Source organism: Trachypithecus francoisi, unplaced genomic scaffold (genome assembly GCF_009764315.1).
Source record: "Trachypithecus francoisi isolate TF-2019V2 unplaced genomic scaffold, Tfra_2.0 Lachesis_group20, whole genome shotgun sequence".
Lineage (NCBI taxonomy): Eukaryota > Metazoa > Chordata > Mammalia > Primates > Cercopithecidae > Trachypithecus > Trachypithecus francoisi.
Window position 1 is genome coordinate 18,083,531 of NW_022681466.1, and position 27,585 is coordinate 18,111,115.

At 48.7% G+C, this 27,585-nt stretch overlaps 1 protein-coding gene across 4 annotated transcripts in view; it reads left to right on the forward strand.

Annotated features, from left to right (window-relative positions):
- LOC117066965 (signal transducer and activator of transcription 5B) overlaps nucleotides 1–24,308 on the forward strand; it is a 93,895-nt gene extending 69,587 nt beyond the window's left edge. For 3 of the 4 annotated variants that reach the window (XM_033182980.1, XM_033182979.1, XM_033182983.1), the window contains 14 exons: nucleotides 2,439–2,569; nucleotides 2,814–2,965; nucleotides 3,401–3,556; nucleotides 3,962–4,141; nucleotides 4,823–4,910; nucleotides 5,005–5,127; nucleotides 6,824–6,916; nucleotides 11,381–11,587; nucleotides 13,042–13,136; nucleotides 13,237–13,367; nucleotides 15,683–15,853; nucleotides 20,715–20,766; nucleotides 21,079–21,186; nucleotides 21,660–24,308. In XM_033182980.1, the coding sequence (XP_033038871.1) occupies nucleotides 2,439–2,569; nucleotides 2,814–2,965; nucleotides 3,401–3,556; nucleotides 3,962–4,141; nucleotides 4,823–4,910; nucleotides 5,005–5,127; nucleotides 6,824–6,916; nucleotides 11,381–11,587; nucleotides 13,042–13,136; nucleotides 13,237–13,367; nucleotides 15,683–15,853; nucleotides 20,715–20,766; nucleotides 21,079–21,186; nucleotides 21,660–21,786 (1,814 nt within the window). In that variant the 3' untranslated portion in view covers nucleotides 21,787–24,308. The remainder of the gene's footprint in view (nucleotides 1–2,438; nucleotides 2,570–2,813; nucleotides 2,966–3,400; nucleotides 3,557–3,961; nucleotides 4,142–4,822; nucleotides 4,911–5,004; nucleotides 5,128–6,823; nucleotides 6,917–11,380; nucleotides 11,588–13,041; nucleotides 13,137–13,236; nucleotides 13,368–15,682; nucleotides 15,854–20,714; nucleotides 20,767–21,078; nucleotides 21,187–21,659) is intronic. The other variant, XM_033182981.1, reaches the window with a different exon arrangement.
- Nucleotides 24,309–27,585: the final 3,277 nt, after the last annotated feature.

Here is a 27,585-nt window from a genome sequence, read left to right on the forward strand (position 1 = left end):
TTCAGTTTTTGGTGAGGCTGTGGAGCCCCACCAGCGCCCCCTCTTGACCCTGTAGCAATTTGGCAGTTTGAGCTTTAATAGTTTCCTCTCTTTGCTTCCGTGCCCAGCTCAGTCTCAGAGAAGCTTTGGCTCGACCACCCAGCCCCTCCAAACACACACACACACAGCACACACACACAGCACACATCCACACCACACACACACCACACACATCACACACACAAACCCACGCACACAGCACACACCCCCACAGCACATCATATACAGCACACACAGCACACACACAACACACACAGCACACACACACACAGCACACTCACACCCCACAGACACACAGCACACACTCACCACACACAGCACACACACACACACCACACACACAGACACACAGCACACACACACATATAGCACATGCTCCTCTAATTCCATGTATGTAGGTTCCATCTTATGTCTATAGTGATATTATTTATTTAATCTTTCTCTTCTCCACTGGAACATAAATCTTGAAGAAGGGACTATATCTTTTATCTCTGTACCCTGAGGCCAGCACAATGCCTGAAACATAGCAGTTATTGAGTAAAGGTTGATAGGATGATTCTAGCATGTCTTCCTTTTATCTGAACCCATCCTAGACTGGCCCTAGAAGAAGGGCAGCTCCTTCTGAGAATGGAAACAGAAGATTTGGGGCTGTTATTCCTATCCAGGTCCTTAGACTGTCCACAGTATTTCTGATTCCGTGCCTGACTTTTCTGTTTCCTGTGCGTGGTGGTGGATTAGGTTTGGATCCATCATGCAGTGTCTTCTCAGTCCCATTTGTCAAGTTCACTCAGCAGAAACACAGACTGTTGATCTGCTTTTGCCAGGGAAGGCTCAGCTACCTCCAGTGGAGTAGGGAAATTGCTTCCTGTCTCCCTGGCCTCCTTCCCAAAAGCTTCTGCACATTTCCAGGAGAGACCTAATTGGGTCCCTTGCATAGGAAGGCTGGGTCCAGGTGTTGGGATCACCACCACCCTCCCTGTGGCTGGGCAGGATTCCCGAGGTGGCCATGCAGATGCCTCGGATCTGTCCGTGCCTGGATGATCCTCTTCCTGCTCGATACCTGCAGTGAGATTGGAGCCATATTTCTGAGTTCTAGCTCTGGGCTGTTCCTGGCTACATAGAGTTGCTTTTGTCTGTCCCAGCTTGTGCATCCCATGGGACAGGGCTGGGATCAGGGTGACATGACCCTCAGGGGCCAGCCAGGAACTCGACTGAGACATGCTGATGCACGCATCTTCTGACTCAGCTCAAGCAAGGATGCTGGGCTGTTGAGAAGGTGATGGGAAGGGATTAATAGTCCCAGCGTGGTGGAGAGGGGCTGTTGTTGGGAGGGTGGGGTGGGTCTGCTGCTGGTGGCTGTAACTGTGGACATGTCTAGTTTCTTAGGCTGGGTTATTGATACACAGGTGCTCCTGTGTTCCATGTTCCCTGTGTCTTACCTATTTCATAGTAATTTTTAAAAGGTAGTGAGGCCTGACTTACTCCCTGTCCCACCATCAATGACTCCTCACAGATGGTGTGGAGAGAAGCCACCTCCCTCCGGCCTCCCTTTCCTGAGAGAATCTTGGTGGCTCTGCATCCCTAGTGGCCCTGGACACGCTCTCCTCTGCTGTCTGTCCGTCTGTCTGTCTCCCCTGGTTGGTCGGCTGGGCTCACAGTGAGCCAGCCTGGACAAACATGCTGGGCCCCTTCCAGCCCCTCGAGAATCTCCTCCTCCCCGACGGGGAACGGCTGTGCTCAGGGACAAGACACAGCCGCCGGGGCCGGGGGCGCCTGAGGAGGCCTTGCTGCGGGAGGGGTGGGGCCGAGCAACTGCTTGTCTCTGTCACCTCTTCTCTCTGCCCTGTTCCCCATTAACCAAGAAGGACGAACCTCACACACAGCTCACCCATGCCAGGAAGCTTTCTGGCATCTTCCATGTCCTCATGTATTTAATCTTCAAGGGCCCCACTGAGGCAGGTGCCAAGAATCTCCTGTCTTACATGTGGGGAAGCCAAGGCACAGAAAGGAAAGCGATTTGCCCAGGTTCACCCACAGTCAAGGGCATGGACACACTTGCACCCCAGACAGCCTAGACCCATTCCAGGCTGTGAGAAGAGGGCTGGCAGCTCTGTGGGGAAGGCGGGCAGGAGACAGGCAGGCCTCTTCCCCAGCTGCCCCAGCATCCGTGTGCCCCCAGAGGGGACGCTCAGAGTCAGGAGGCCGGCGAGCAGGGCCCAGAGGCACCTCCTGAGGCGCCCATTCATCTTGCCCCCCGTGTCTGTCAGGAACCCCGACTTGCCCTTCATGCAGTATCTGAGCCTGGGAGGGTCTTGCTCCAGAACGGGTGAGTGCGCTTCCCTGGGCCTCCTGTTGGACACTGGAAGGTGATGGTCATGGTTTCCTATCCCTTCCTCTAGCTCAGTTTGGCCCACTGGCCCAGCTGAGCCCCCAGGAGCGTCTGAGCCGGGAGACAGCCCTCCAGCAGAAGCAGGTGTCTCTGGAGGCGTGGCTGCAGCGCGAGGCACAGACGCTGCAGCAGTACCGCGTGGTGAGTGGGGTCCTGGCCCTCTCCTGGGTGTGGGTGCCATGAAGTTTCTGGGGACCTGAGAGAGGACTGGGGCTCGGATGAGAGCAGAACCTGGGAGGGCAGGAGGCATATTTTTCTGGGAGCCATGCAAGGCAGAGCAGCTTGGGGAGAGGAAATGGCCTGGGCCCTGCTCTGCCATTTCCCAGCAAGGCCCTGCAGTGTTCTCTGGGAGCCCAGAAGGGGCTGCTCTCCTCCCTTCCCTCAGGAGCTGGCCGAGAAGCACCAGAAGACCCTGCAGCTGCTGCGGAAGCAGCAGACCATCATCCTAGATGACGAGCTGATCCAGTGGAAGCGGCGGCAGCAGCTGGCCGGGAACGGCGGCCCCCCTGAGGGCAGCCTGGACGTGCTACAGTCCTGGTAATGGTGTGGGGCGGCCAGAGGGCAGGGCAGGAGGGGCTGGTGGGGACCCTGGCTGCTTCTGCCTCCTGTGCTGGCTCCTGCAGCAGGCCCCCTCCATCCTGGGACAGCTCTTGTTTCTCCAGGGGTCCTGGTTCCTGAATCAGACTTTGGTCCCCCATCCTGTGCACCTCCCCCAGGAAGGGGGCTGCTGTCCTTGGGGGTGGGAGAGAGCTCGGGTGTGTGGGGTGATGCTCGGGCTGTTTGGGCCTAGTCAGGGTCGCCCCTCCTGTGTACATTTCTAATTCTGGGAGGCAGGGAGCTCTGCTCTTCCCATGGGTGGGAGGTGTGGTGAAAGCACAGAGCCTTCCTGGGGGAGGGGGAGCTGTGTCTTGGGGCCTGGCGTCTGTGCGGAGAAGCCATTGTCCTCCTGTTGGCCTTGGGGCTCCCGTGCAGGTGTGAGAAGTTGGCCGAGATCATCTGGCAGAACCGGCAGCAGATCCGCAGGGCTGAGCACCTCTGCCAGCAGCTGCCCATCCCTGGCCCAGTGGAGGAGATGCTGGCTGAGGTCAACGCCACCATCACGGACATCATCTCAGCCCTGGTGACCAGGTGACTGCTGCCTGTTGGCCATGCCCAGGAGCTTGGGGCAGCTCCAGACTGCGTGTGGGGGGCCGCAGGTGCCTTCCAGACCAGCAGATCCGCTTCGTGCCTCTCATCCCTCCCCACTCCGTCTCCAGTTGCTGTGGCTGCTGGGTGCCGCCCTTGCCCGGTTTCTCCTGTGGACACTGCAAGAGATGCCCTTGAGCCGCAGCCCATGCCGGCTGCTGTGTTATCTCACTCCCCTTTTCATCCTCTCCCTGGACTCTCACGGCTTCCCCGGGAACAGAGGCTGTGCCCGTGCTCTTCACCTCCTGAGCCCCGCGGGAGGCAGCCCCACCCCCACCACAGGAGGACTGAGAGCCCTTTCCCCTGCACCAACCCCTCATCGTACGTCTGTCCCTGTGTCCCCTGCAGCACATTCATCATTGAGAAGCAGCCTCCTCAGGTCCTGAAGACCCAGACCAAGTTTGCAGCCACCGTGCGCCTGCTGGTGGGCGGGAAGCTGAACGTGCACATGAACCCGCCCCAGGTGAAGGCCACCATCATCAGTGAGCAGCAGGCCAAGTCTCTGCTCAAGAACGAGAACACCCGCAAGTAATTGTGCAGCTTCTTCTCATTCCCTGCTACTTGTCTCGTGTCCTGGCAACAGGATAAAAAAGAATTCTGCCTCCTGTGTCAGATCCCTGTTTGGCCTTCTGGCCTCTTCTGGGCATCAGCAAAGGAACATAAAGAAGTTCTTGGGTCTGGCGCGGTGGCTCATGCCTGTAATCCCAGCACTTTAGGAGGCTGAGGCAGACAGATCACCTGAGGTCAGGAGTTCAAAACCAGCATGACCAACATGGTGAAACCCCATCTCTACTAAAAATACAAAAATTTAGCCGGGCATGGTGGTGGGCGCCTGTAATCCCAGCTACTCGAGAGACTGAGGCAGGGGAATCCCTTGAACCTGGGAGGCAGAGATTGCAATGAGCCGAGATCACACCATTGTACTCCAGCCTGGGCAACGAGAGCAAAACTCCGTCTCAAAAAAAAAAAAAAAAAAACAGAAAAGTTCTCCTAGGAACTGTTTTCTGTGAAGATAGTTTGATCTTGTTTCATTTTGTAGAGATACGTCCGAGAAACTTACATGTATATGTTATGTAGCTAACATTTCCTCTAAATGATGTACATTTTTAGCAAACTTCTCTATTTCCTGCTACCCCAAATTATATTATTTACTCCGCATGTCCTGAGACCCTGGCATGGGTTTGGAGCTGGTCTCTCTCTGATTTGCAGTGATTACAGTGGCGAGATCTTGAACAACTGCTGTGTCATGGAGTACCACCAAGCCACAGGCACTCTTAGTGCCCACTTCAGGAATATGGTGAGGGTGGAAGAAGGGGAAGAATGAATTTTTCCCTGTTCTTTGAGGAGAACAACTTTCATCTGACGTTTCATCTTGTATTTCTCCTTTGTAGTCCCTGAAACGAATTAAGAGGTCAGACCGTCGTGGGGCAGAGTCAGTGACAGAAGAAAAATTTACAATCCTGTTTGAATCCCAGTTCAGTGTTGGTGGAAATGAGCTGGTTTTTCAAGTCAAGGTAAAGCCTTCCCTAAGCTCTGTGTGTGTGTGTGTGTGTGTGTGTGTGTGCGTGTGCGTGCGTGTGTGTGGTGTACTTTATGTTACAAAATTTTTTTTTTGTTGTTGAGACGGAGTCTCGCTCTGTCGCCCAGGCTGGAGTGCAGTGGCCGGATCTCAGCTCACTGCAAGCTCCGCCTCCCGGGTTTACGCCATTCTCTCGCCTCAGCCTCCCGAGTAGCTGGGACTACAGGCGCCTGCCATCTCGCCCGGCTAATTTTTTGTATTTTTTTCTTTTAGTAGAGACGGGGTTTCACCGTGTTAGCCAGGATGGTCTCGATCTCCTGACCTCGTGATCCGCCCGTCTCGGCCTCCCAAAGTGCTGGGATTACAGGCTTGAGCCACCGCGCCCGGCCACAAAATTTTTTTTTATCACATAGCATCTTCTTTTTGACTATTGGTAAACTGAAAACAGACTGACCTCACCCTGAGAACTGTATCACTTAGATTCTCTTAAGATATGAACAGAGCCTGAGCACAGTGGCTCATGCCTATAATCCCAGCACTTTGGAAGGCTGAGGCAGGCAGGTCACTTGAGGTCAGGAGTTCAAGACCAGCGTGGCTAACACAGTGACACCCCATCTCTACTAAAAAGTACAAAAATTAGCCAGGCTTGATGGCACATGCCTGTAATCCCAGCTACTCAGGAGAATCACTTGAACCTGGGAGCCTGAGGTTGCAATGAACCGAGATTGTGCCACTGCACTCCAGCCTGGGCAAAAGAGTGAGACCCTGTCTTAAGAAAAAAAAAAAAAAAAAAAGACATGAACAAACAAGGCCCAGTGCAGTGGCTCACATCTGTAATCCTAACACTTTGGGAGGCCAAGGCAGGAGGTTTGCTTGAATTCAGGAATTCCAGACCAGCCTGGGCAACATAGTGAGTGAGACCCCATCTCGACAAAAATAAATAAATAAATAAATAAAAATAAAAAATAGGCCAGGCGTGGTGGCTCAAACCTGTAATCCCAGCACTTTGGGAGGCTGAGGCGGGTGGATCACGAGGTCAGGGGTTTGAGACCACCCTGGCCAACATGGTGAAACCTCGTCTCTACAAAAAATACAAAAATAGCTGGATATGGTGGTGTGTGCCTGTAATCCTAGCTACTCGGGAGGCTGAGGCAGGAGAATCACTTGAACCTGGGAAGCGGAGGTTGCAGTGAGCCTAGACTGTGCCATTGCACTCCAACCTGGGTGACAGAGCAAGACGCCGTCTCAAAAAATAAAAATAAAAAATAAAACATGAACAAACAATAATAAACTGAACTAGCTGGAGAGATAGACTACAAAATGGATTATGAGAAGCATTACTCAGGATGAATTTGAGTAAAGGTTGTGGTAAGTTTTAAATTTGTTATTTGTATTTTTTCCCAGAAATGTCTCCAATAGTCTCTTTTCTCTCTCCTGTTCTCCATGTAACTTTGAGAAACTTTATCCTTCAGAAATATCTAAGCAACATTGCTTGTAAAATATTTAAAATTTCTAAGATTGTGCCAGTGTGAAAAGTCATATTATTCCTGGGGCCATTTAGATTCTGTGTGTGAGAGAAACATTAACTGAAACTTGGAAAATAAAAGTGTTGTGATAATAAGAAAAAAAAAGCAGGGAAGGAGAAGAACTTGAGGCTCGTGGGCGCTCAGCCTTCTCTTGTGTCTTTTTAGACCCTGTCCCTGCCAGTGGTGGTGATCGTTCATGGCAGCCAGGACAACAATGCGACAGCCACCGTTCTCTGGGACAATGCTTTTGCAGAGCCTGTGAGTGGATTCCTCGGGCATGTGGGTCCCCAAATCAATGCCAATGTCATGAATCTCATTCATGTATTATCCCTTTAAAAAGCATAGGAAAAGGCCGGGCACAGTGACTCACACCTGCAACCCCAGCATTTTGGGAGGCCGAGGGGGGGTGGATCACCTGAGATCAGGAGTTTGAGACCAGCCTGGCCGACATGGCAAAACCCTGTTTCTATTAAAAAATACCAAAAAATTAGCTGGGCGTCGTGACACATGCCTGTAATCCCAGCTACTTGGGAGGCTGAGGCACAAGAATCACTTGAACCCGACCAGCAGAGATTTCAGTGAACCAAGATCACACCATTGCACTCCAGCCTGGGTGACAGAGCAAGACTCCATCTCAATTAAACAACCAAAAAAAAAAAAAAGGATAGGAAAAAAGATGCTATTTTCTTTAGTGGTAGGCAGAATAGAAAGAATGTGGAAAGTGGAAAGAACATGGGCTTGACGTCGGGCCAGGGTTTGAACTGAGACTCCACCATTTCCTCACTCCATGAACACACGGGCAGTTCACTTTACCTCTCTGAGCCTGAGCTTCCAGCAGGTGCCTGCAGCACAGGGATACTCTTGCTCCACAGCATTGTTAGGAAGATTAAATTAGATAACATAGAAAATGCCTGCCACACAGTCAGTACCCAGTCAATATTATTTTGAATCCTTGGGTGAAACTATGAATGGGATTTGGGACTCCCAGGTTCACTCCAGAGGTTAGATGTCTCGAGAGGCTTACTTTAGCATAGAAGTTGCTTCATATCCTCTTCCTTTCGATAAATGAAGATGCTATTAAATGTCTTTTCCAAATTTTAGTTTCTGTGATTCATTCCAGGTCTCGTGAAGAATGAGATGCTTTGTATCAAGGAAGATGTAATGTGGTGGATTTATGCTCCCAAACGCTATCTGAATCCCACTGGCCTGCTGCTCGATGAGCATTTTAAAGATCTCATAAGCTGGGTGCAGTGGCTCACGCCTGTAATCCTAGCCCTCCAGGAGGCCAAGGCAGGCAGATCCCTTGAGCTCCAGACTAGCCTAGGCAACATGGCAAAATCCGGTCTCTACAAAAAATACCAAAAAATTACCCGGGCGTGGTACACCAGCCTGTAGTCCCAGCTACTTGGGGGGGCTGAGGCCAGGAGGATCGCTTGAGCCCACGAGGTCTAGGCTGCAGTGAGCCAAGATTGTGCCACTGTACTCCAGCCTGGGTGACAAAGCGACACCCTGTCTCAAATAAAAAAAAATTTTTTTAGTAGACAAAGGTCATTTGTTACATGTTTCCAGTAGAGATTAGCCCGTAAAAGCATGATAAAAGGGTTATCATTTGGGACACAAGAGTATGTCCTTCTCTAAGTATATCCAACAAACCTTGATTATATTTTGTTTTGTGGCTGTTAGAATATAGGATTTGACTGTTAGTTCAGCAGCTCGTTTACAAAACAGCATGGATAGCATGGGGTACCTTCCAGTTGTGTGTTAAGAAGGTGAAACGGAACCTTCTGGCTCATGTGGAGAGGCTTAACGTTTCCAACAGTCCTCTTTAGAGAAAAAGTATTTTACTGCAAAGGTGAGATTTTTAAAAAGAGATTCTACCATGCTTCACTTACTACAAACTCTGAATTAGAAGCTCCTGTTTGAAACTATCTGTCTGCCTCTTGTCCTTATAAGCCTACTGGATAAGATTGTTACATCTGTAAGCCGGGCGCGGTGGCTCAAGCCTGTAATCCCAGCACTTTGGGAGGCCAAGACGGGCGGATCACGAGGTCAGGAGATCGAGACCATCCTGGCTAATACGGTGAAACCCCGTCTCTACTAAAAATACAAAAACTAGCCGGGCGAGGTGGCGGGCGCCTGTAGTCCCAGCTACTTGGGAGGCTGAGGCAGGAGAATGGCAGAAACCCAGGAGGCGGAGCTTGCAGTGAGCTGAGATCTGGCCACTGCACTCCAGTCCGGGCGACAGAGCGAGACTCCGCCTCAAAAAAAAAAAAAAAAAAAAGATTGTTACATCTGTCATTTCCTTCCCTGCCTGTCCACAGATCTCGCTCTTTGTGTACCTTTGGCATCTCCTGCACCATGTAATTACTGAAGTATCCTGTCTAAATAAATAAGCATTTTTAACATTCTCAGCTATGTTAATGACTACTTACATCTTATGCTATTTTTTTTTTAATTTTTTGAGACAGAGTCTTGCTCTGTCACCCAGGCTGGAGTACAGTGGCATTATCTCAGGTCACTGCAGCTTCTGCCTTCTGGGTTCAAGCGATTCTCCTGCCTCGGCCTCCTGAGAAGCTGGGATTACAGGTGCATGCCACCACGCCCAGTTAGTTTTATGTTTTCAGTAGAGCCCGGGTCTCACCATGTTGGCCAGGCTGGTCTCGAATTCTTGACCTCAAGTGATCCACCCACCTCAGCCTTTCAAAGTGCTGGGATTACAGGCATGAGCCACTGCACCCAGCTGACCTTATGTTATGTTAAAATAAAGACTTGCAGCTGGGCACGGTGGCTTACACCTGTAATCCCAGCATTTTGGGAGGCCAAGGCGGGTGGATCATTTGAGGTCAGGAATTCGAGACCAGCTTGGCCAACATGGTGAGCCTCTCATCTCTACTAAAAATACAAAAATTAGCTGGGCATGGTGATGCGTGCCTGTAATCTCACCTACTCGGGAGGCTGAGGCAGGAGAATCGCTTGAACCTGGGAGGCAGAGGTTGTAGTGACCCGAGATAGTGCCATTACACTCCAGCCTGGGCAACACAGTGAGACTCCATCTCAAAAAACTAAAAAATAAAAAATAAAGACTTGTGGCCAGGCACAGTGGTTTATGCCTGCAATCCCAGCAGTTTGGGAGACCAGGGCAAGCGGATCTTTTGAACCCAGGAATTTGAGGCCAGCCTTGTCAACATGGCAAAACCCTGTCTCTACAAAACACACAAAAATTAGCCAGGCATGGTGGTACACGCCTGTAGTCCCAGCTGTTGGGGAGGCTGAAGTAGGAAAATTGCTTGAGCCAAGGAGGCAGAGGTTGCAATGAGCCAAGCATTGGGCCACTGCACTCCAGCCTGGATGACAGAGCGAGATCTTACCTAAAAAATAAAATAAAATACTTGTGGAAATTGATTCCTCAGATGTATTTGCCTATGTGTCCTATGGGTCAAATAACATAAGAACATTGCAGCATTGTTAGTTAATAGCTAAAGATGAGGCTGTAACACTGATGCCCATCTATGGGGGTCTGGTGAAATTTCTTTATGTGCTGATATGAGGTCTCCCAGATAGAGGATTAAGTGAAAAGAGGAAAATGCAGAACATGTGGATTTTGTGCTACCATTTATGAAGAAAAGGAAAAAGTATGTCATTGCTGGCATGCATAGAATATCTTTGGTGGGATACACAAGAAACTGTTAGGTGCCTTTTTTTTTTTTTTTTTTTTGAGACGGAGTCTCGCTCTGTCGCCCAGGCTGGAGTGCAGTGGCCGGATCTCGGCTCACTGCAAGCTCCGCCTCCCGGGTTTACGCCATTCTCCTGCCTCAGCCTCCTGAGTAGCTGGGACTACAGGCACCCGCCACCTCGCCCGGCTAGTTTTTTGTATTTTTTAGTAGAGACGGGGTTTCACCATGTTAGCCAGGATGGTCTCGATCTCCTGACCTCGTGATCTGCCCGTCTCGGCCTCCCAAAGTGCTGGGATTACAGGCTTGAGCCACCGTGCCCGGCCTGTTAGGTGCCTTTAAAGAAAAGAACTGGGTTGCTGGGAGACAGGGATAGGGAGTGACTTCACTGTATAGCCATCTATGCTTTTTGAATTTTAAATCATGTGAAAATGACCTATTGAAAAAAAGGTTTATAACAAAATAAAATGGAGTACTATGGTCGAACGGGTTGAAAAGCAGTTTATTAAAAGTTAATGTTCTAACCTATTTCTCAATAAATCCATCCAACTCAAAATTTCCACTCTTCCGTACCAAGTTGTTTTACTTTGAGCTAGAGTTCTTGGCAGAAGGAGTTGAGGGCAAGGATTCCACATGTGTACACACATGCCGACATGTGTACACACATACGCACATACTCTCTCTGTTTGCACCTAGAGAACCAGTCTTTCAGATTTCTAAATTCCCAAGGTGTTTACAATCTAAGAGCCGGACCTTGGTTATGTTTTGGTTGTGGCTGTTAAAACAAAGGATTTGACTGTTAGTTCAGCAGCTCATTTACAAAACAACATGGATAGCATGGTTACCTTCTAGTTGTGTGTAAAGAAGGTGAAACGGAACCTTCTGAATTTCACAGAACTATGTACCCCGGCAGAGTCCAAATTTATCCTCAGGCCCTGCAAGACAAATGTTTGTAACCACTCCCAGCCATCAGTGTTTCTCTTTTGTGGCTTGAGGGAATAAATCATGCAACTGTTTTCTCATCAGATTCTGGCCTCTCTCTCTCTCTCAGGGCAGGGTGCCATTTGCCGTGCCTGACAAAGTGCTGTGGCCACAGCTGTGTGAGGCGCTGAACATGAAATTCAAGGCCGAAGTGCAGAGCAACCGGGGCCTGACCAAGGAGAACCTTGTGTTCCTGGCGCAGAAACTGTTCAACAACAGCAGCAGCCACCTGGAGGACTACAGCGGCCTGTCCGTGTCCTGGTCCCAGTTCAACAGGGTAGGGGCCCGGCCGCCAGCAGCTGTTAGATCTGTCCCTCCCAACTAGACATTCTCAGGAGTCTCCCTGCCCTGGGCCCTTATTCTTCATGTCTGTAATAAAATGTACCAAAAGTAATAGAAGCTTCTGACTAGATGGACAACTTGAGAGTTACCCAGGTCACGTGTAGAAAACGTCTACAGTTAATGCATTTTCTTCCTTTGTAAAGGGAATAGAGCAAAGCAGATGTTAACATAGCTCATGAGAAGCAAAGCTTTTGAAGGGATGCGAACTCCAGGCCTCTCTCCCCTTTACTCTCTTGTGTTCCCCATGTATAATGCCAGATCAGGCTCCTGTGGGACCCTCAACCCACGCAAAGGGATGCTGATGAAAGAAACTTCTCCTCTAGCATCTGCTAATTCAGGTGTCACTTTGATTTTATTTTTATTTATTTATTTATTTTTGAGACAGAGTTTCACTCTTGTTGCCCAGGCTGGACTGCAATGGCACGATCTCGGCTCACCACAGCCTCCGCCTCCTGGGTTCAAGTGATTCTCCTGCCTCAGCCTCCCAAGTAGCTGGGATTACAGGCATGCGCCACCACACATGGCTAATTTTGTATTTTTAGTAGAGACGGGGTTTCTCCATGTTGGTCAGGCTGGTCTCGAACTCCTGACCTCAAGTGATCTGCCTGCCTCGGCCTCCCAAAGTGCTGGGATTACAGGCATGAGCCACTGCACCCACCTTATTTATTTTTGTTTATTTATTTATTTTTGAGATGGTGTCTTGCTCTGTCACAAGGAGTGCAGTGGTGCGATCTCGGCTCACTGCAACCTCCGTCTCCCAGATTCAAGCAATTCTGCCTCAGCCTTCTGAGTAGCTGGGATTACAGGCACCTGCCACAATGTCCAGCTAATTTTTGTGTTTTTAGTAGAGACAGGGTTTCACCATGTTGGCCAGGCTGGTCTCAAACTCCTGACCTCAAGTGATCTGCCTACCTCGGTCTCCCAAAGTGCTGGGATTACATGCATGAGCCACCACGCCCAGCATCACTTTGATTTTAATTTAACTTTTGTTTCTTTTCCTGCGCCCCACCCCCACCCCCAAGGTATTTTAAATGTCCTTAATTTGGAGCCTAACAATGTGCACTTCTCAGAAGCTCCCAGGTGACACTGATGCTGCTGGTCACAGACCACACATCAAAACTAGCAAGGGACGGGTCAGCCCAGCCCCAGGTGAAAGTGTCTGTAGCAGGACCCCACTGGGTGCTGGTAACTGCAGTGTGGTATTTTCCCCTTCTTGCCTCTTTTCTTCTCCATGGGACCATTAGGTAAAACTCAGGTAGGTGGGGATATTTGTACACCTCTGACAAGGGTAGATGTTTGTTTCCCATTTAATTTTTCCAATTAAATATGTGTATAATATTCCAAGTGTTACTCTTGTTTTCTTGTGTTCACTGTTGTATCTCCAACCAGGAGAATTTACCAGGACGGAATTACACTTTCTGGCAGTGGTTTGATGGTGTGATGGAAGTGTTAAAAAAACATCTCAAGCCTCATTGGAATGATGGGTGAGAATCATTATTCTTAAGGCATCAACAGAGTCTGAAGGTCTTCTTTCTGGCATCATAAGTCACACTCTGCTTCTGTCCTTTGTCCTTGGTGATCCAGGGCCATTTTGGGGTTTGTAAACAAGCAACAGGCCCATGACCTACTCATTAACAAGCCAGATGGGACCTTCCTGCTGAGATTCAGTGACTCAGAAATTGGCGGCATCACCATTGCTTGGAAGTTTGATTCTCGTGAGTGCCCTTCCCTTATGTCCAAAGTTTGCTGCTTTTGTTACAAAATTATTTTAACAAATAATTTAGTGGGTACTTACTATTTATTAGGGTCAGTACTAATTAGGGGAAACACAAATGTATAGCCATGACATACTTTTAATAAGGCAGCCTATGAAAAATACTAATATGGGAAAAACAATGACTAATTTGGTTATACATGAAAGTTAAACTGTGACATGGCTACCTGTGATACAAGAGTCTGTTCAGAATCTCAGTTGCTTCCCTCTTAAAATGTTTGCCTTATTGTATTACTCTGCATAAAGCTTATTTCAGTGAAGAATTACTTTGATGATTTGGAGTTCTTACAGTAGTAAAAATATTCCTTTTAACATATGGATATTGCCATCAATCATTCTACCCAAGATGTTAGTTCTTTTCTTTTTTTGAAACAGGGTCTCACTCTTTTGCCTGGGCGGGAGTGCAGTGGCACAAACATGGCTCACTGCAGCCTCGACCTCCTGGCCTCAAGCAATCCTCCTGCCTTAGCCTCCTGATTAGCTGGGACCACAGACACGCGCCACCACACCCATCTAATTTTTAAATTGTTTGTATATTGCCCAGGGTGGTCTCAAACTCCTGGGCTCAAACAATCCTCTGCTTCGGCCTCCCAAAGTATTGGGATTACGGGCGTGAGCCACTGCACCAGGCCATCAGGAATGTTAGTTCTCACCTCTGACCCTCACAATAAGGGTAGCTTGCTAGTTCGTTTTCTGTGAATTAAAGTTTTTAATAACTTTTGGCTGGGTATGGTGGCTCATGCCTGTAATCCCAGCACTTTGGGAGCCTCAGGCGGGAGGATCTCTTGAGGCCACGAGTTTAAGACCAGCCTGGACAACATAGCAAGCCCCTGTCTCTAAGTAAATAAATAAATAAGTTAATTAGCTGGGCATGGTGGTGCTCATGGTGTGCGCCTGTAGTCCCAACTACTCTGGAGGGTGAGGCGAGATGATCACGACCCCAGGAGTTCAAGGTTACAGTGAGTCATGATCACATTACTGTACTCCAGCCTGGGCAACAGAGTAAGACCCTGTCTCTTAAACAAACAAACAAAAAGGCTGGGCATGGTGGCTCACGCCTGTAATTCCAGCACTTTGGGAGGCCAGGGTGGGTGGATCATGAGGTTAGGAGATTGAGACCATCCTGGCTAACACAGTGAAACCCCGTCTCTACTAAAAATACAAAAAAATTAGCCGGGTGTGGTGGTGGGCACCTGTAGTCCCAGCTACTTGGGAAGCTGAGGCACGAGAATGGCATGAACCCAGAAGGCAGAGCTTGCAGTGAGCCGAGATGGCGCCACTGCACTCCAGCCTGGGCAACAGAGCAAGACTAAATCTCAAAAAAAAAAAAAAAAAAAAAAAAATCACTTTTAATAGCTCTTATGCTTTCTCTGGTTGTGGGCATGCTTCCTAGCTCTTATATATCTTTGTATGGGGAATCAGGGATCGGGGGTCAGTAAGAACTATTTCTTCTACTGAAGACCAGAATACTGTTTGAACTTGAAACGTCTGAGATCATTGGATCTCTTGGGAAGTGATTGGTGTATTACCTGCTTATCTACCCATGGCTTTTATTTTTATTTTATTTTTATTTTATTTTTTGAGATGGAGTCTCTGTCACCCAGGCTGGAGTGCAGTGTCATGATCTCAGCTCACTGCAACCTCCACCTCCCAGCTTCAAGCCATCCTCCCGCCTCAGCATAGTACCTGGGACTACGGATGAGCGCCACCACAATTGGCTGATTTTTGTATTTTTAGTAGAGATGGGGTTTCATCATGTTGGCCAGGCTGGTCTCAAACTCCTGACCTCAGGTAATCCACCTGTCTAGGTCTCCAAAAGTGTGGGATTACAGGTGTGAGCCACCATGCCTGGCCCCTACCCATGGCTTTTAAAACTATTTCAGGCCGGGCCAACATAATGAAACCCCATCTCTACTAAAAATACAAAATTAGCTGGGTGTGGTGGCACGTGCCTGTAATCCCAGCTACTTGGGAGGCTGAGGCAGGAGAATCACTTGAACCGGGCAGTTGGAGGTTGCAGTGAGCCAAGATCGCACCGCTGCACTCCAGCCTGGTAACAGAGTGAGACTCCATCTCAAAATAAGTAAATACGTAAATAAATAAAAATATTTCATCTGTAACCCATGGTTATTTTTCAGTGGAGATTTCTATTGGAGCCATTGTAATGGCAAACTTGAATTTATAGTATGTTTGGGTTTTAAGATTTCCTATTCAGAAATCATGTTTAGAATGTGATTGTTCTGTTTATTGATCTAGAGGAAAGAATGTTTTGGAATCTGATGCCTTTTACCACCAGAGACTTCTCCATTCGGTCCCTAGCCGACCGCTTGGGAGACTTGAATTACCTTATCTACGTGTTTCCTGATCGGCCGAAAGATGAAGTATACTCCAAATACTACACACCAGTTCCCTGCGAGTCTGCTACTGGTAACAGTGTTCGCATTCTGATTTGATTTTGTGTGTGTGTGTGTGTGTGTGTGTGTGTGTGCGTGCCTGCGTGCCTGTGTGCGTGCGTGCGTGTGTTATCTCTCGTGCATGAAAACCCACACAGTTACCATTCAGTGAGAGCAGTTTGAGCATTTTCCAGGGCAGATGTAAACCCTGGGCTGGATTCTTCAGTTGTACAAAAAACACATCTGCCACTAATCCCAAATATCAAATTGAAGAAAACATTCTTTTTAATACAAGCTTAGATCAAACAAAATTAGAGAGGTAAAATTTTGTTTTTCATGACAGAGAGAGTTTTATTGCTTTCTGAGTTTAGAAGTATTACATATTTATTATAAAATTTTCAGAAGACGCATAAAGGCATGAAAAAGAAAACAGGCCGGGTACGGTGGGTCACGCCTGTAATCCCAGCACTTTGGGAGGCCAAGGCAGGCGGATCATTTGAGCTCAGGAGTTTGAGACCAGCCTGGCCAACGTGGTGAAACCCCATCTCTACAAAAAATACAAAAATTAGGTGTGGTGGCGGGCACCTGTAATCGCAGCTACTCGGGAGACTGAGGCATGAGAATCACTTGAACCCGGGAGGTGGAGATTGCAGTGAGCTGAGACTGTGCCACTGCACTCCAGCCTGGGCAATAGAGTGAGACTCAGGATCAAAAAAAAAAAAAAAAAAAAGAAAGTCGGGCATGGTGGCTCACTCCTCTATTCCCAGCACTTTGGGAGGCTGAAGCCAGGAGGTGGAGGTTGCAGTGAGCTGAGATCGTACTGTTGCACTCCAGCCTGGCAACAAGAGTGAAACTCCATCTCAGAAACAAAAACAAAAAAAACAGATACCACACAACATCTCTCATGTAGAGATTAACCTCTATGGATGATTTAGTGACTATTTTTGCACTCTCTAAACAGATATGTATTATACATTGCATCACCTGATGTTTGAACTTCCTGTTTGGGGGTTAAATCTAGCAGCAGAATGAAGACCATAAACAAGGAAACATATATTCAGGCCAGGCTCAGTGGCTCATGCCTGTAATCCCAGCCTTTTGGGAGGCTGAGGCGGGTAGATCACCCAAGGTCAGGAGTTTGAAACCAGCCTGGCCAATGTGATGAAACCCCATCTCTACTAAAAATACAAAAAGTAGCTGGGTGTGGTGGCGGGCACCTGTAATTCCAACTACTTGGGAGGCTGAGGCAGGAGAATCGCTTGAACCAGGGAGGGGGAGGTTGCATTGAGCCGAGATTGTGCCACTGCACTCCAGCTTGGGCAACAGAGTGAGACTCCGTCTCAAACACAAACAAACAAAACACAAATGTATTCATTTGGTGATGGGCGCTCTGAAGACAAAGCAAGGTAGAGGGATAGAGAAGTGGCAGGGAGGAGAATGGAGGTGTTATTTTACTAGAGTGGTCAAAGGAGGTTTCTCTGAGGACATATTTTTTTTTGTTTTTGTTTTTGTTTTTGAGACAGGGTCTCACTTTGTTGCCCAGGCTGGAGTACATTGCTCACTGCAGTCTCCAACTGCTAGGCTCAAGGGATCCTCCCACCTGAGCCTCCCACATAGTTGGGACTACAGGCATGCACCACCAGTTCTGGTTAATTATTTTATTTTTGTAGATCTGGGGTCTTGCTGTGTTTCCCAGACTGGTCTCAAATTCCTGGGCTCAAGCAATGCTCCTTCCTCAGTCCCCCAAGGTTCTGGGATTATAGGCGTGAGTCTGTACCCAGCCAGGATGTGATTTTGAATAGACATAAATGAAGTGAGGAAGCTAGCCATACAAAGATCTAGAGAAAAAACATTCTATGCCAAGAGAACAAGTACAAAAATCCTGGGTTGAGAATGGGCATGTCTGGAAAGCCTCAGGAGGGCCAGGGAGGCTGGAGCCTGTTGAGCAGGGAAGATAAGTGGTAGGAGCTGAGGTCAGAGCACTCCAGCCTAGAAGTTCAGGGTAAAAGGTTGGGGTTTGGACCATACCATATATAATTTTTTGTGACTTTTTATTTTTTTCACGTGGAAATATATCCTAGGTAGCTGGGCATGGTGGCTCATGCCTGTAATCCCAGCACTTTGGGAGGCCGAGGCAGGCAGATCACTTGAGGTCAGGAGTTCGAGACCAGCCTGACCAACATGGTGAAACCTCGTCTCTACTAAAAAAAATACAAACATTAGCCAGGCGTGGTGGCAGACACCCGTAATCCCACTACTCAGGAGGCTGAGGCAAGAGAATCGCTTGAACCCGGGAGGCGGAGGTTGCAGTGAGCTGAGATCACGCCACTGCACTCCAGCCTGGGAACAGAGCAAGACCGCCGCAAAAAATATATATATCCTGTGCAGAGTTACAGCTCAGTAAATGTAATCTTCCAACATCATTTTGATGATTGCCTACAATCCCATTGTATGGTTACTTACATGTTCGTTATTTAAGATACTTATAATTTAGGCCTGGGCACAGTGTCTCATGCCTGTAGGCCAAGGAAGGAGGATTGCTTGAGCCTAGGAGTTTGGGACCAGCCTGGGCAACATAGTGAGACTCAATATCTACAAAAAAATAAAAGTGAGCTGCGCTTGGTGGCACATGCCTGTAGTCCCAGCTACTCAGAAGGCAGAGGCTAGAGGATTGCTTGAGCCCAGGAATTAGAGGCTACAATGAGCTATGATTGTGCCATTGCACTGTAGCATATGTGACAGAGTAAGATCCTGTTTCAGAAAAAAAAGTCCTATTTCTGGCAGCATTTCTTTGGTTTTTAGCTTCTTAGCCAATCTATAAAATTCTCTATACACTGTAAAGCACCAAAAAGACATGAAGTATTATGAAAAGGTCGCTCCTGACACTGGAAGCCCTGGAAGAAGAAGATTAGGGTAATAAGCAATTGGTGAACCCTGCAGCATTTCACCCTCTTGGGCTACTTAAATGACAAGCTCTTTGTCCTGTAATCATAGTGGGATCGTCCTTGCCTAGTATAATTAACGTTGTACTGATTCCTGTATTCACATACCCAGAAACAAGACTTCATTCTCCCATGTCAGATATCACATTCTTACTACCTGCTTACCTGAATTTCCATAGTCAGCCTTCTGAAAAGGTAACTGGTCGACCAGATCATGTGCAGGTTTATCTGCTCATCTGCCACATCCCAGTGGGGATTCTGTGGGAAGCAAAGGTCACATCGCATTCTTGGCACCAACATCGCTCACTGGGACTAGTGACATCAAAGTACCCCAAATGCGGAAGCACCAGGCGTGAAGAAGCGTGCACGTGCTGGGAGAAGTAGCCTTCCCTTTCCTGAAAGACTAGACACTCATTAGAGGAACCTCAGACATCATCAGGTCAGATCAGTGGCTCTCCAGTGCCTAGGCCTTTCCATAGGATCCCTGACCAGTGTGTATGCACCTTCTGCTTGAAAACCTCCAATGATGGTCAGGCACTGTGGCTCACACCTGTAATCCCAGCACTTTGGGAGGCCAAATTGGTGGATCACTTGAGGTCAGGGGTTTGAGACCTGACCAATATGAAGAAACCCCATCTCTACCAAAAATACAAAAATTAGCTGGGCTTGGTGTCACGCACCTGTAATCCTAGCTACTCGGGAGACTGAAGCACGAGAATCGCTTGAACCCAGGAGGTGGAGATTGCAGTGAGCTGAGATCGCACCACTGCACTCCAGCGTGGGCAACAGAGCGAGACTCTGTCAAAAAAGAAAAAAAGGCCGGGCGCGGTGGCTCAAGCCTGTAATCCCACACTTTGGGAGGCCGAGACGGGCGGATCACGAGGTCAGGAGATCGAGACCATCCTGGCTAACACGGTGAAACCCCGTCTCTACTAAAAATACAAAAAACTAGCCGGGCGAGGTGGCGGGCGCCTGTAGTCCCAGCTACTCGGGAGGCTGAGGCAGGAGAATGGCGTAAACCCAGGAGGCAGAGCTTGCAGTGAACTGAGATCCGGCCACTGCACTCCAGCCTGGGCGACAGAGCGAGACTCCGTCTCAACAAAAAAAAAAAAAAAAAAAAAAAAGAAAAAAAGAAAACTTCCAGTGACAAGGAAATCAGTCCTTCCTAAGATAAATCATTTCTTTTCTGGGCAGTTCTACTTAGAATATTCTCCCTACATGACTGAACATTTGTCCTCTTAGGACCTGCTCCTCCTGGTCCTGATTTTATCCCCTGGGTCAGGTAGAACAAATCCTGTCTCTCTGCTGCATCTTGGACTTTAAGCTTTTCAAGGTATTTTTTTTTTAATTAGTACACAATTAGTGCTTGACTTAGATTTGTATTGAAGTACATAGTTTCCGTGGTTTGAAGAATTTATTGAAACATCCAAGCCAATTTGGAAGATATCTTGAATTTCAGTTTTAGTGCTGACCTTCTCCTTTACCAGGTCTTCCTAACAGATTGAAATATTAAATGCTTGGCCAAGTGCAGTGGCTCACTCCTGTAATCCCAGCACTTTGCAGGGCCAAGGTGGGCAGATCACTTGAGGTCAGGAGTTAGAAAACAGCCTGGGCAACATGGTGGAACCCCGTCTCTACTAAAAATGCAAATATTAGCCAAAGTGTGGTGGTGCATCTGTAATCCAGCTACTCAGGAGGCTGAGGCATGAGAATCATTTGAACCTGGGAGGCAGAGGCTGCAGTGAACCGAGATTGCACCACTGCACTCCAGCCTGGGCGACAGAGTGAGACTGTTTCAAACAACAAACAAGAAAGAAAGATTAAGGGCTTGTGTCACATCCTTAGATAAGTTAGGTGGTTGTGTTCTGTCCTAAGAAAAGATATGATTCATAAGGAAGATCACATTTTTATTTCACTTGAGCACTTTGATTCACCACCTTCTCCCTTTGGCAGCTAAAGCCGTTGATGGATACGTGAAGCCACAGATCAAGCAAGTGGTCCCTGAGTAAGTGTCCAGGTGGATCTGGCCCTCCGTCTGCCTCTTTCCTCCTATCCCAGACCCTGCCTCCTGCCTCCCATCCTGAACCTGGGCCCAGCTTTCTGCTCCCCCAGGAAACCTGTCTCAGCCCTGGGGAGGGACCTGGGCTTGGTCACGCTGTGCCAGTACCCAAGTGCCCACTCCTGTACCTGGAGCTCCAGGGCCAAGTGGGCACTTTGTCCTTCTACACCCTGAGAAAGACAAACATGCCCCTCAGTCCCCTCCCCCTCAGCTGCCCTGGCCTCCCTGGCAGCTGAAGCTGTTTTCTTTCTTCTGCAGGTTTGTGAACGCATCTGCAGATGCCGGGAGCGGCAGTGCCACGTACATGGACCAGGCCCCCTCCCCAGCTGTGTGCCCCCAGGCTCACTATAACATGTACCCACAGAAGTAGGTGGTGTTCTTGTTGGGGTCCACAGGGGAGGAACTGGGGGCTTGGCCCCAGGCTGGACCCCTGGAGGGCTGGTGGGCAAAGGAATCTAGAGCTCCTCTAGGTCTGAGAGCAGCCAGCCCTGGCCCGGGCTCTGGCCTTTGGGAGGGAGAGATTTGACCAGAAGTGATTGGTGGTTTAGAGTCGGGTTGGGCAAATGTCATCTGTTCCCCTCTCTCAAAATGGAGATTTTTCTTGGTCTAAGGACTGAGTGGAGTTGTGCTGTGTCTGGACAGCCGTTGTGAGAGGTAACTGGGGAGGGCATTTCAGTCCGAGTTGCTGTGTAGCCAGCTGTTCGAACGGTCATTCTTTTCCCATGAAGCACCAGGCTGAGGGCATAGGCTGGCTCAGACTGCTCCCCTGGTGGCCTGTGGGGCTTGGGGTGCTCTCTGACAGCCTTTCCCCCTCCCTTCATCCCTCTTTCCCTCCCAAGCCCTGATTCAGTCCTTGACACCGATGGGGACTTTGATCTGGAGGACACAATGGACGTGGCGCGGCGTGTGGAGGAGCTCCTGGGCCGGCCAATGGACAGTCAGTGGATCCCACACGCACAGTCGTGACCCCGCGACCTCTCCGTCTTCAGCTTCTTCATCCTCACCGGGGGAATCACTCTTGTGGATGTTTTAATTCCATGAATCGCTTCTCTTTGGAAACAATACTCATAATGTGAAGTGTTAATACTAGTTGTGACCTTAGTGTTTCTGTGCATGGTGGCACCAGCAAAGGGAGTGCGAGTATGTGTTTGTGTGTGTGCGTGCGTGTATGTGTGTGTGTTTGCACGTTATGGTGTTTCTCCCTCTCACTGTCCAAGAGTTTAGTTGTAGCAAAGAGGCCACAGACAGAGGCTGTGGTGGTTTTTACTTTGTGCAAAAAGGCAGTGAGTTTCGTGAAGCCTGGAAGTTGGCCATGTGTCTTAAGAGTGGCTGGACTTTGACATGTGGTTGTTTGAGTAAGAGACGGACAAAGGGAGGAGAAAGCACGTGTGCTCCAGTGAGTCTTCGTCACTCTGTCTGCCAAGCAATTGATATATAACCGTGATTGTCTCTGCTTTTCTTCTGAAATGTAGATAACTGCTTTTTGACAAAGAGAGCCTTCCCTCTCCCCCACCCCCCTGTTCTTGGGTAGGAATGGGAAAAGGGGCAACCTGCAAAGATTGTTAGGGCAAGGGAAGTCACAGGCTTTCGGATGGGCGGTGGCTTTTCACATAACACTTAGCTCATCTTAACATTCTCTCTTTGTCCTTTCTCCCCTCCTGCCTGCCCGCACCCTGGAATTGCCACTCATTTCCTCTGGGTGTGCACACATGTTTGGAGAAATAGAGGAGAGAAAAGAGGGCCATGTAACTGAGAGCTTACAGTGCCAACGTCCTTTGTGTTCTGGCCAGAGTGGAGCGCACAGCCCTGACTTCTGGGCGCTGAGACTGTTGCCTGGTTACCCAGGAAGGTGCTGTTCCGGCTGCCCAGTCTTTCTCTGAGCCAGTGGATGCACAGTCGAAGGTGTTCTTCAGGCTTATTAATAATGCTTTTTGCAAATGTTGAATCATGTTTCTGTTTCTAAGTTGGATCTTTTTTTGTTTTCCCCTTCCCACCCTAATTTCACATCAAAATTCTCTCTTGTGCATTGGGCCCTGGGTCATTCGAACCCAAGTCACCTCATTCCCATTCTCTGTTCACACCTGATGTCTTGAAGAGTAGGTGGCAGCAGTGTGGGCTGAACCTAGGCCAGCTTGCTCAGCGGGTCACCCTGCCGTGGGGTCCTGGCGGGTGTTGGTAATGTGAAGAAATGCAGTCAGCAGGTTTGCTGGGGAGTTTGATGAAAGTATCAAAACAAAACAAAACAAAACCCTCGGTATAATTTTGTTCTACGACTTCTTCTGTAGCGTTACACCAGAAAGAAGGAATGGGCTACAGCAGGCAGTGGGGGAAGAGGGGGTGAGCAGGTATATTAAAATAGCTTACGGGTAAGGCCTAAAAGGTCACCCCTCGGCCCCCTCTCCAAAAGAAGGGCATGAGCACCCCCAGGAGAGGATGGCCCCAAAAACCTTATTTTTATACATGAGAGTAAATAAACAGATATTTTTTTTACAAAAATAACTTCTGAATTTATCAGTGTTTTGCTGTTAAAGAAAAATATTCCTCTATAGTAAATTATTTATTGGAAGATGACTTTTTTAAAGCTGTCATTTGCCTTGGCTTGGTTTCATACACTGATTTATTTTTCTATGCCAGGCAGTAGAGTCTCTCTGCCTTTGAGGAGCAGGCTACCCACATCCCACTCAGTCCCTCCCTACCCCTCAAGATTTGATGAAAATTCCAACCATGAGGATGGACGCATTGGGGAAGGGTGAGAAGGAGAGCCTGCCTATTCAGGGACCTAGGCTCAAAGAGCCCCTCCCTGCCCGTCACCCAGAGATGCTTCACTGACACCTGCCTCTGAGACCTCGCTCTCTATTCCAGCAACCCTGGTGGGGGGTCAGACTTGATACACTTTGAGGTTGGGAGTGGACCCACCCCAGGGCCTGCTGAGGACAGAGCAGCCAGGCCATCCCGGGCCGCTTCGAGCTCACTTTGCAGTTGGCACTGGATTGGGGAGGAAGAGAGCTGATGAGTGTGGCTTCCCTGAGTGTGGGGTTCCCCTGCTTGTCCAGTTGTGAGCTGTCCTCAGTGTTACTGAGGCTGTGCCTAGAGAGTAGAGATTTTTGATGAAAGGTGTGCTCACTCTCTGCGTTCTATCTTCTCTCTCCTCCCTGTTCCTGCAAATCACAAGAAAAGGTAGTGGTGTGTCTTGACCCCATCAGCCTCACCCACTCCCAGACACACAAGTCCTCAAAGGTTTCAGCTCCATGTGTGGGATGTGCAGGGTTTTTCTAGGGGGTAGGGAGAGACCAAAATGAATATAACTTAAAATGAAAGTATACTTTTTATAATTTTTCTTTTTAAAACTTTGTGAAATTATTTCAGATACATATTTAGTGTCAAGGCAGATTAGTTATTTAGCCAGCAAAAAAAAAGTATTGTGTACAATTTGGGGCAGTCACAAAGTTGTGTATTTTATGTTACAATAAAGGCTTCCTCTGAAGGGATGGTATTGAGTCCTGTTTTTACTTTTTTCTGTCACGTGCCAAGGGAGGGCAGCTTGAACACAGGGATAAGTTTCAAATCATCAGCGTGACCCTGAAAAAGGGAAATGGTTGGGTGGTTGGGAGTTGGCAGCCTCAGAGGGCACGTCATTAGCTCTGATGGCAGATGGGGCCTTTCATACCTTCCTGCTCATGTGATGTTTTGAAAATTAGAATGATGGTCTCATCTTCTTGCCTCCTGACTCCAGAAAGCTTGTCCTTTTTTCTTTTCTCTCTTTTTTTTTTGAGATGGCGTCTTGCTCTGCCACACAGGCTGGAGTGCAGTGGCATGATCTTGGCTCACTGCAAGCGTCGCCTCCTGGCTTCACACCATTCTCCTGCCTCAGCCTCCCGAGTAGCTGGGACTACAAGCGCCCACCACCACGCCCGGCTAATTTTTTTGTATTTTTTAGTAGAGACGAAGTTTCACCATGTTAACCAGGATGGTCTCGATCTCCTGACCTTGTGATCCACCCACCTCGGCCTCCCAAAGTGCTGGGATTACAGACGTGAGCCACTGCTCCCAGCCGAAAACTTGTCCTTGAGATTCAGCACATTTAGAGTATCTGACCCTGAGTTCAGCATTGTATGTGGGATGAGAAATGGTTCCTTTTTTTTTTTTTTTGAGACGGAGTCTCACTCTGTCGCCGGGGCTGGAGTGCAGTGGCCGGATCTCAGCTCACTACAAGCTCCGCCTCCCAGGTTCACGCCATTCTCCTGCCTCAGCCTCCCGAGTAGCTGGGACTACAGGCGCCCGCCACCTTGCCCGGCTAGTTTTTTTTTGTATTTTTTAGTAGAGACGGGGTTTCACAGTGTTAGCCAGGATGGTCTCGATCTCTTGACCTCGTGATCCACCCGTCTCGGCCTCCCAAAGTGCTGGGATTACAGGCTTGAGCCACCGCGCCCGGCCGAGAAATGGTTCCTTCCCCGCAGAGGCTCACAGTTGGAGAAAGGGAGCTACTGCAACTGATTATGCTAGGATATCAGTTCCCGCTGCAATCAAGGCATCCCAAAGTCATTATGCAAAAGAACATGCAGGAAGGACACTGCACAACTTGAAGTTTTTTTGTTTTGTTTTGTTTTGTTTTAATTGAGTAGCTGGGATTACAGGTGCCACCACTCCTGGCTAATTTTTGTGTTTTCAGCAGAGATGGGGGTTTCACCATGTTAACCAGGCTGGTCTCAAACTCACGACCTCAGGTAATCCACCCACTTTGGCCTCCCAAAATGCTGGGATTACAGGCGTAAGTCACCATGCCCAGCCTGGAGCTGACTCTTAAGGAACAAATAGAGGCCGGGCGCGGTGGCTCAAACCTGTAATCCCAGCACTTTGGGAGGCCGAGATGGGTGGATCACAAGGTCAGGAGATGGAGACCATCCTGGCTAACACGGTGAAACCCCGTCTCTACTACAAAATAAAACGGCCGGGCGCGGTGGCTCAAGCCTGTAATCCCAGCACTTTGGGAGGCCGAGACGGGCGGATCACGAGGTCAGGAGATGGAGACCACCCTGACTAACCCGATGAAACCCCGTCTCTACTAAAAAATACAAAAAACTAGCCGGGTGAGGTGGTGGGCGCCTGTGGTCCCAGCTAATTGGGAGGCTGAGGCAGGAGAATGGCGTGAACCCAGGAGGCGGAGCTTGAAGTGAGCTGAGATCTGGCCACTGCAATCCAGCCTGGGTGATAGAGCGAGACTCCGTCTCAAAAAAAAAAAAATACAAAAAAATACAAAAAACTAGCCGGGCAAGGTGGTGGGCACCTGTAGTCCCAGCTACTCAGGAGACTGAGGCAGGAGAATGGCATAAACCCGGAACATGGAGCTTGCAGTGAGCCAAGATCCGGCTACTGCACTCCAGCCTGGGCAACAGAGCGAGACTCCGTCTCAAAGGAAAAAAAAAAAGGAACAAATAGAGCCAGGCACGGTGGCTCACGCCTGTAATCCCAGCATTTCGGGAGGCAGAGGCAGGTGGATCACCTGAGGTCATGAGTTCCAGACCAGCCTGGCCAACATGGTGAAACCCCATCTCTACTAAAAATACAAAAAAAATTAGCCGGGTGTGGTGGCGGGCGCCTGTAATCCCAGCTACTCGGGAGGCTGAGGCAGGAGAATTGCTTGAACCCGGGAGGCAGAGATTGCAGTGAGCCAAGATCGCGCCATTGCACTCCAGCCTGGGCGACAGAGCAAGACTCTTGTCTCAAATAAAAAGACCCAGCCGTTCCACTTGTATGTATCTACATAAGAACAATGAGAACATATATTTACAGAAACACTGTGATAAATGTTCATAACAGCATCATGCGTAATAGCCAAAGGGCAGAAACAGACAACCCAAATGCCCATCAACTGATGAAGAAACAAAATGTATTATGGTATATGTGTACAATGGAATGTACAGCCATAAAAAGGAGTGAAGTGCTGACACAGGACTACATGGATGAACCTTGACAACATCATGCTAGATGAAAGGAACCAGGCCGGGCACGGTGGCTCACGCCTGGGATTTCAGCACTTTGGGAGGCTGAGGCGAGGGATCACTGGAGTGCAGCAGTTGAAGACCAGCCTGGACAACACGGTGAAACCCCATCTCTACAAAAAGAACAAAAAGTAGCTGGATGTGGTGGTGCACCCCTATAGTCCCACCTACTCAGGAGGCTGAGGTGGGAGGATCACTGTAGCTGTGGTCATGCTACTGCACTCCAGCCTGGGTGACAGAGCGAGGTAAAAGAAAAGAAGCCAAGTACAAAAGACCACATATTATATGATGCCATTTATAGGAAATGTCTAGGATAGGCAAATCTATGGAGACAGAAAGTAAATTTGAGGTTGCCAGAGGCTGGGAAGGAGTTTGGAGGTAACAGTGAAAGGATACAGGGTTTGGGGTTTGTTGGGGGTTTTGTTTGTTTGTTTTTCTTGAGACAGAGTCTCACTCTGTCTCCCAGGCTGGAGTGCAGTGGCGCCATCTCGGCCCACTACAATCTCCGCCTCCCAGTTTCAAGCGATTCTCCTGCCTCAGCTTCCTAAGCAGCTGGGATTATAGGTGCCCGCTACCACGCCCAACTAATTTTTGTATTTTTAGTACAGACAGAGTTTTGCCATGTTGGCCAGGCTGGTCTTGAACTCCTGACCTCAGGTGATTCACCTGCTTTGGCCTCCCAAATTTCTGGGATTATAGGTGTGTGCCACCACCCCCAGCCCATGTTTGGGGTATTTTATTTTATTTTATTTTATTTTATTTTATT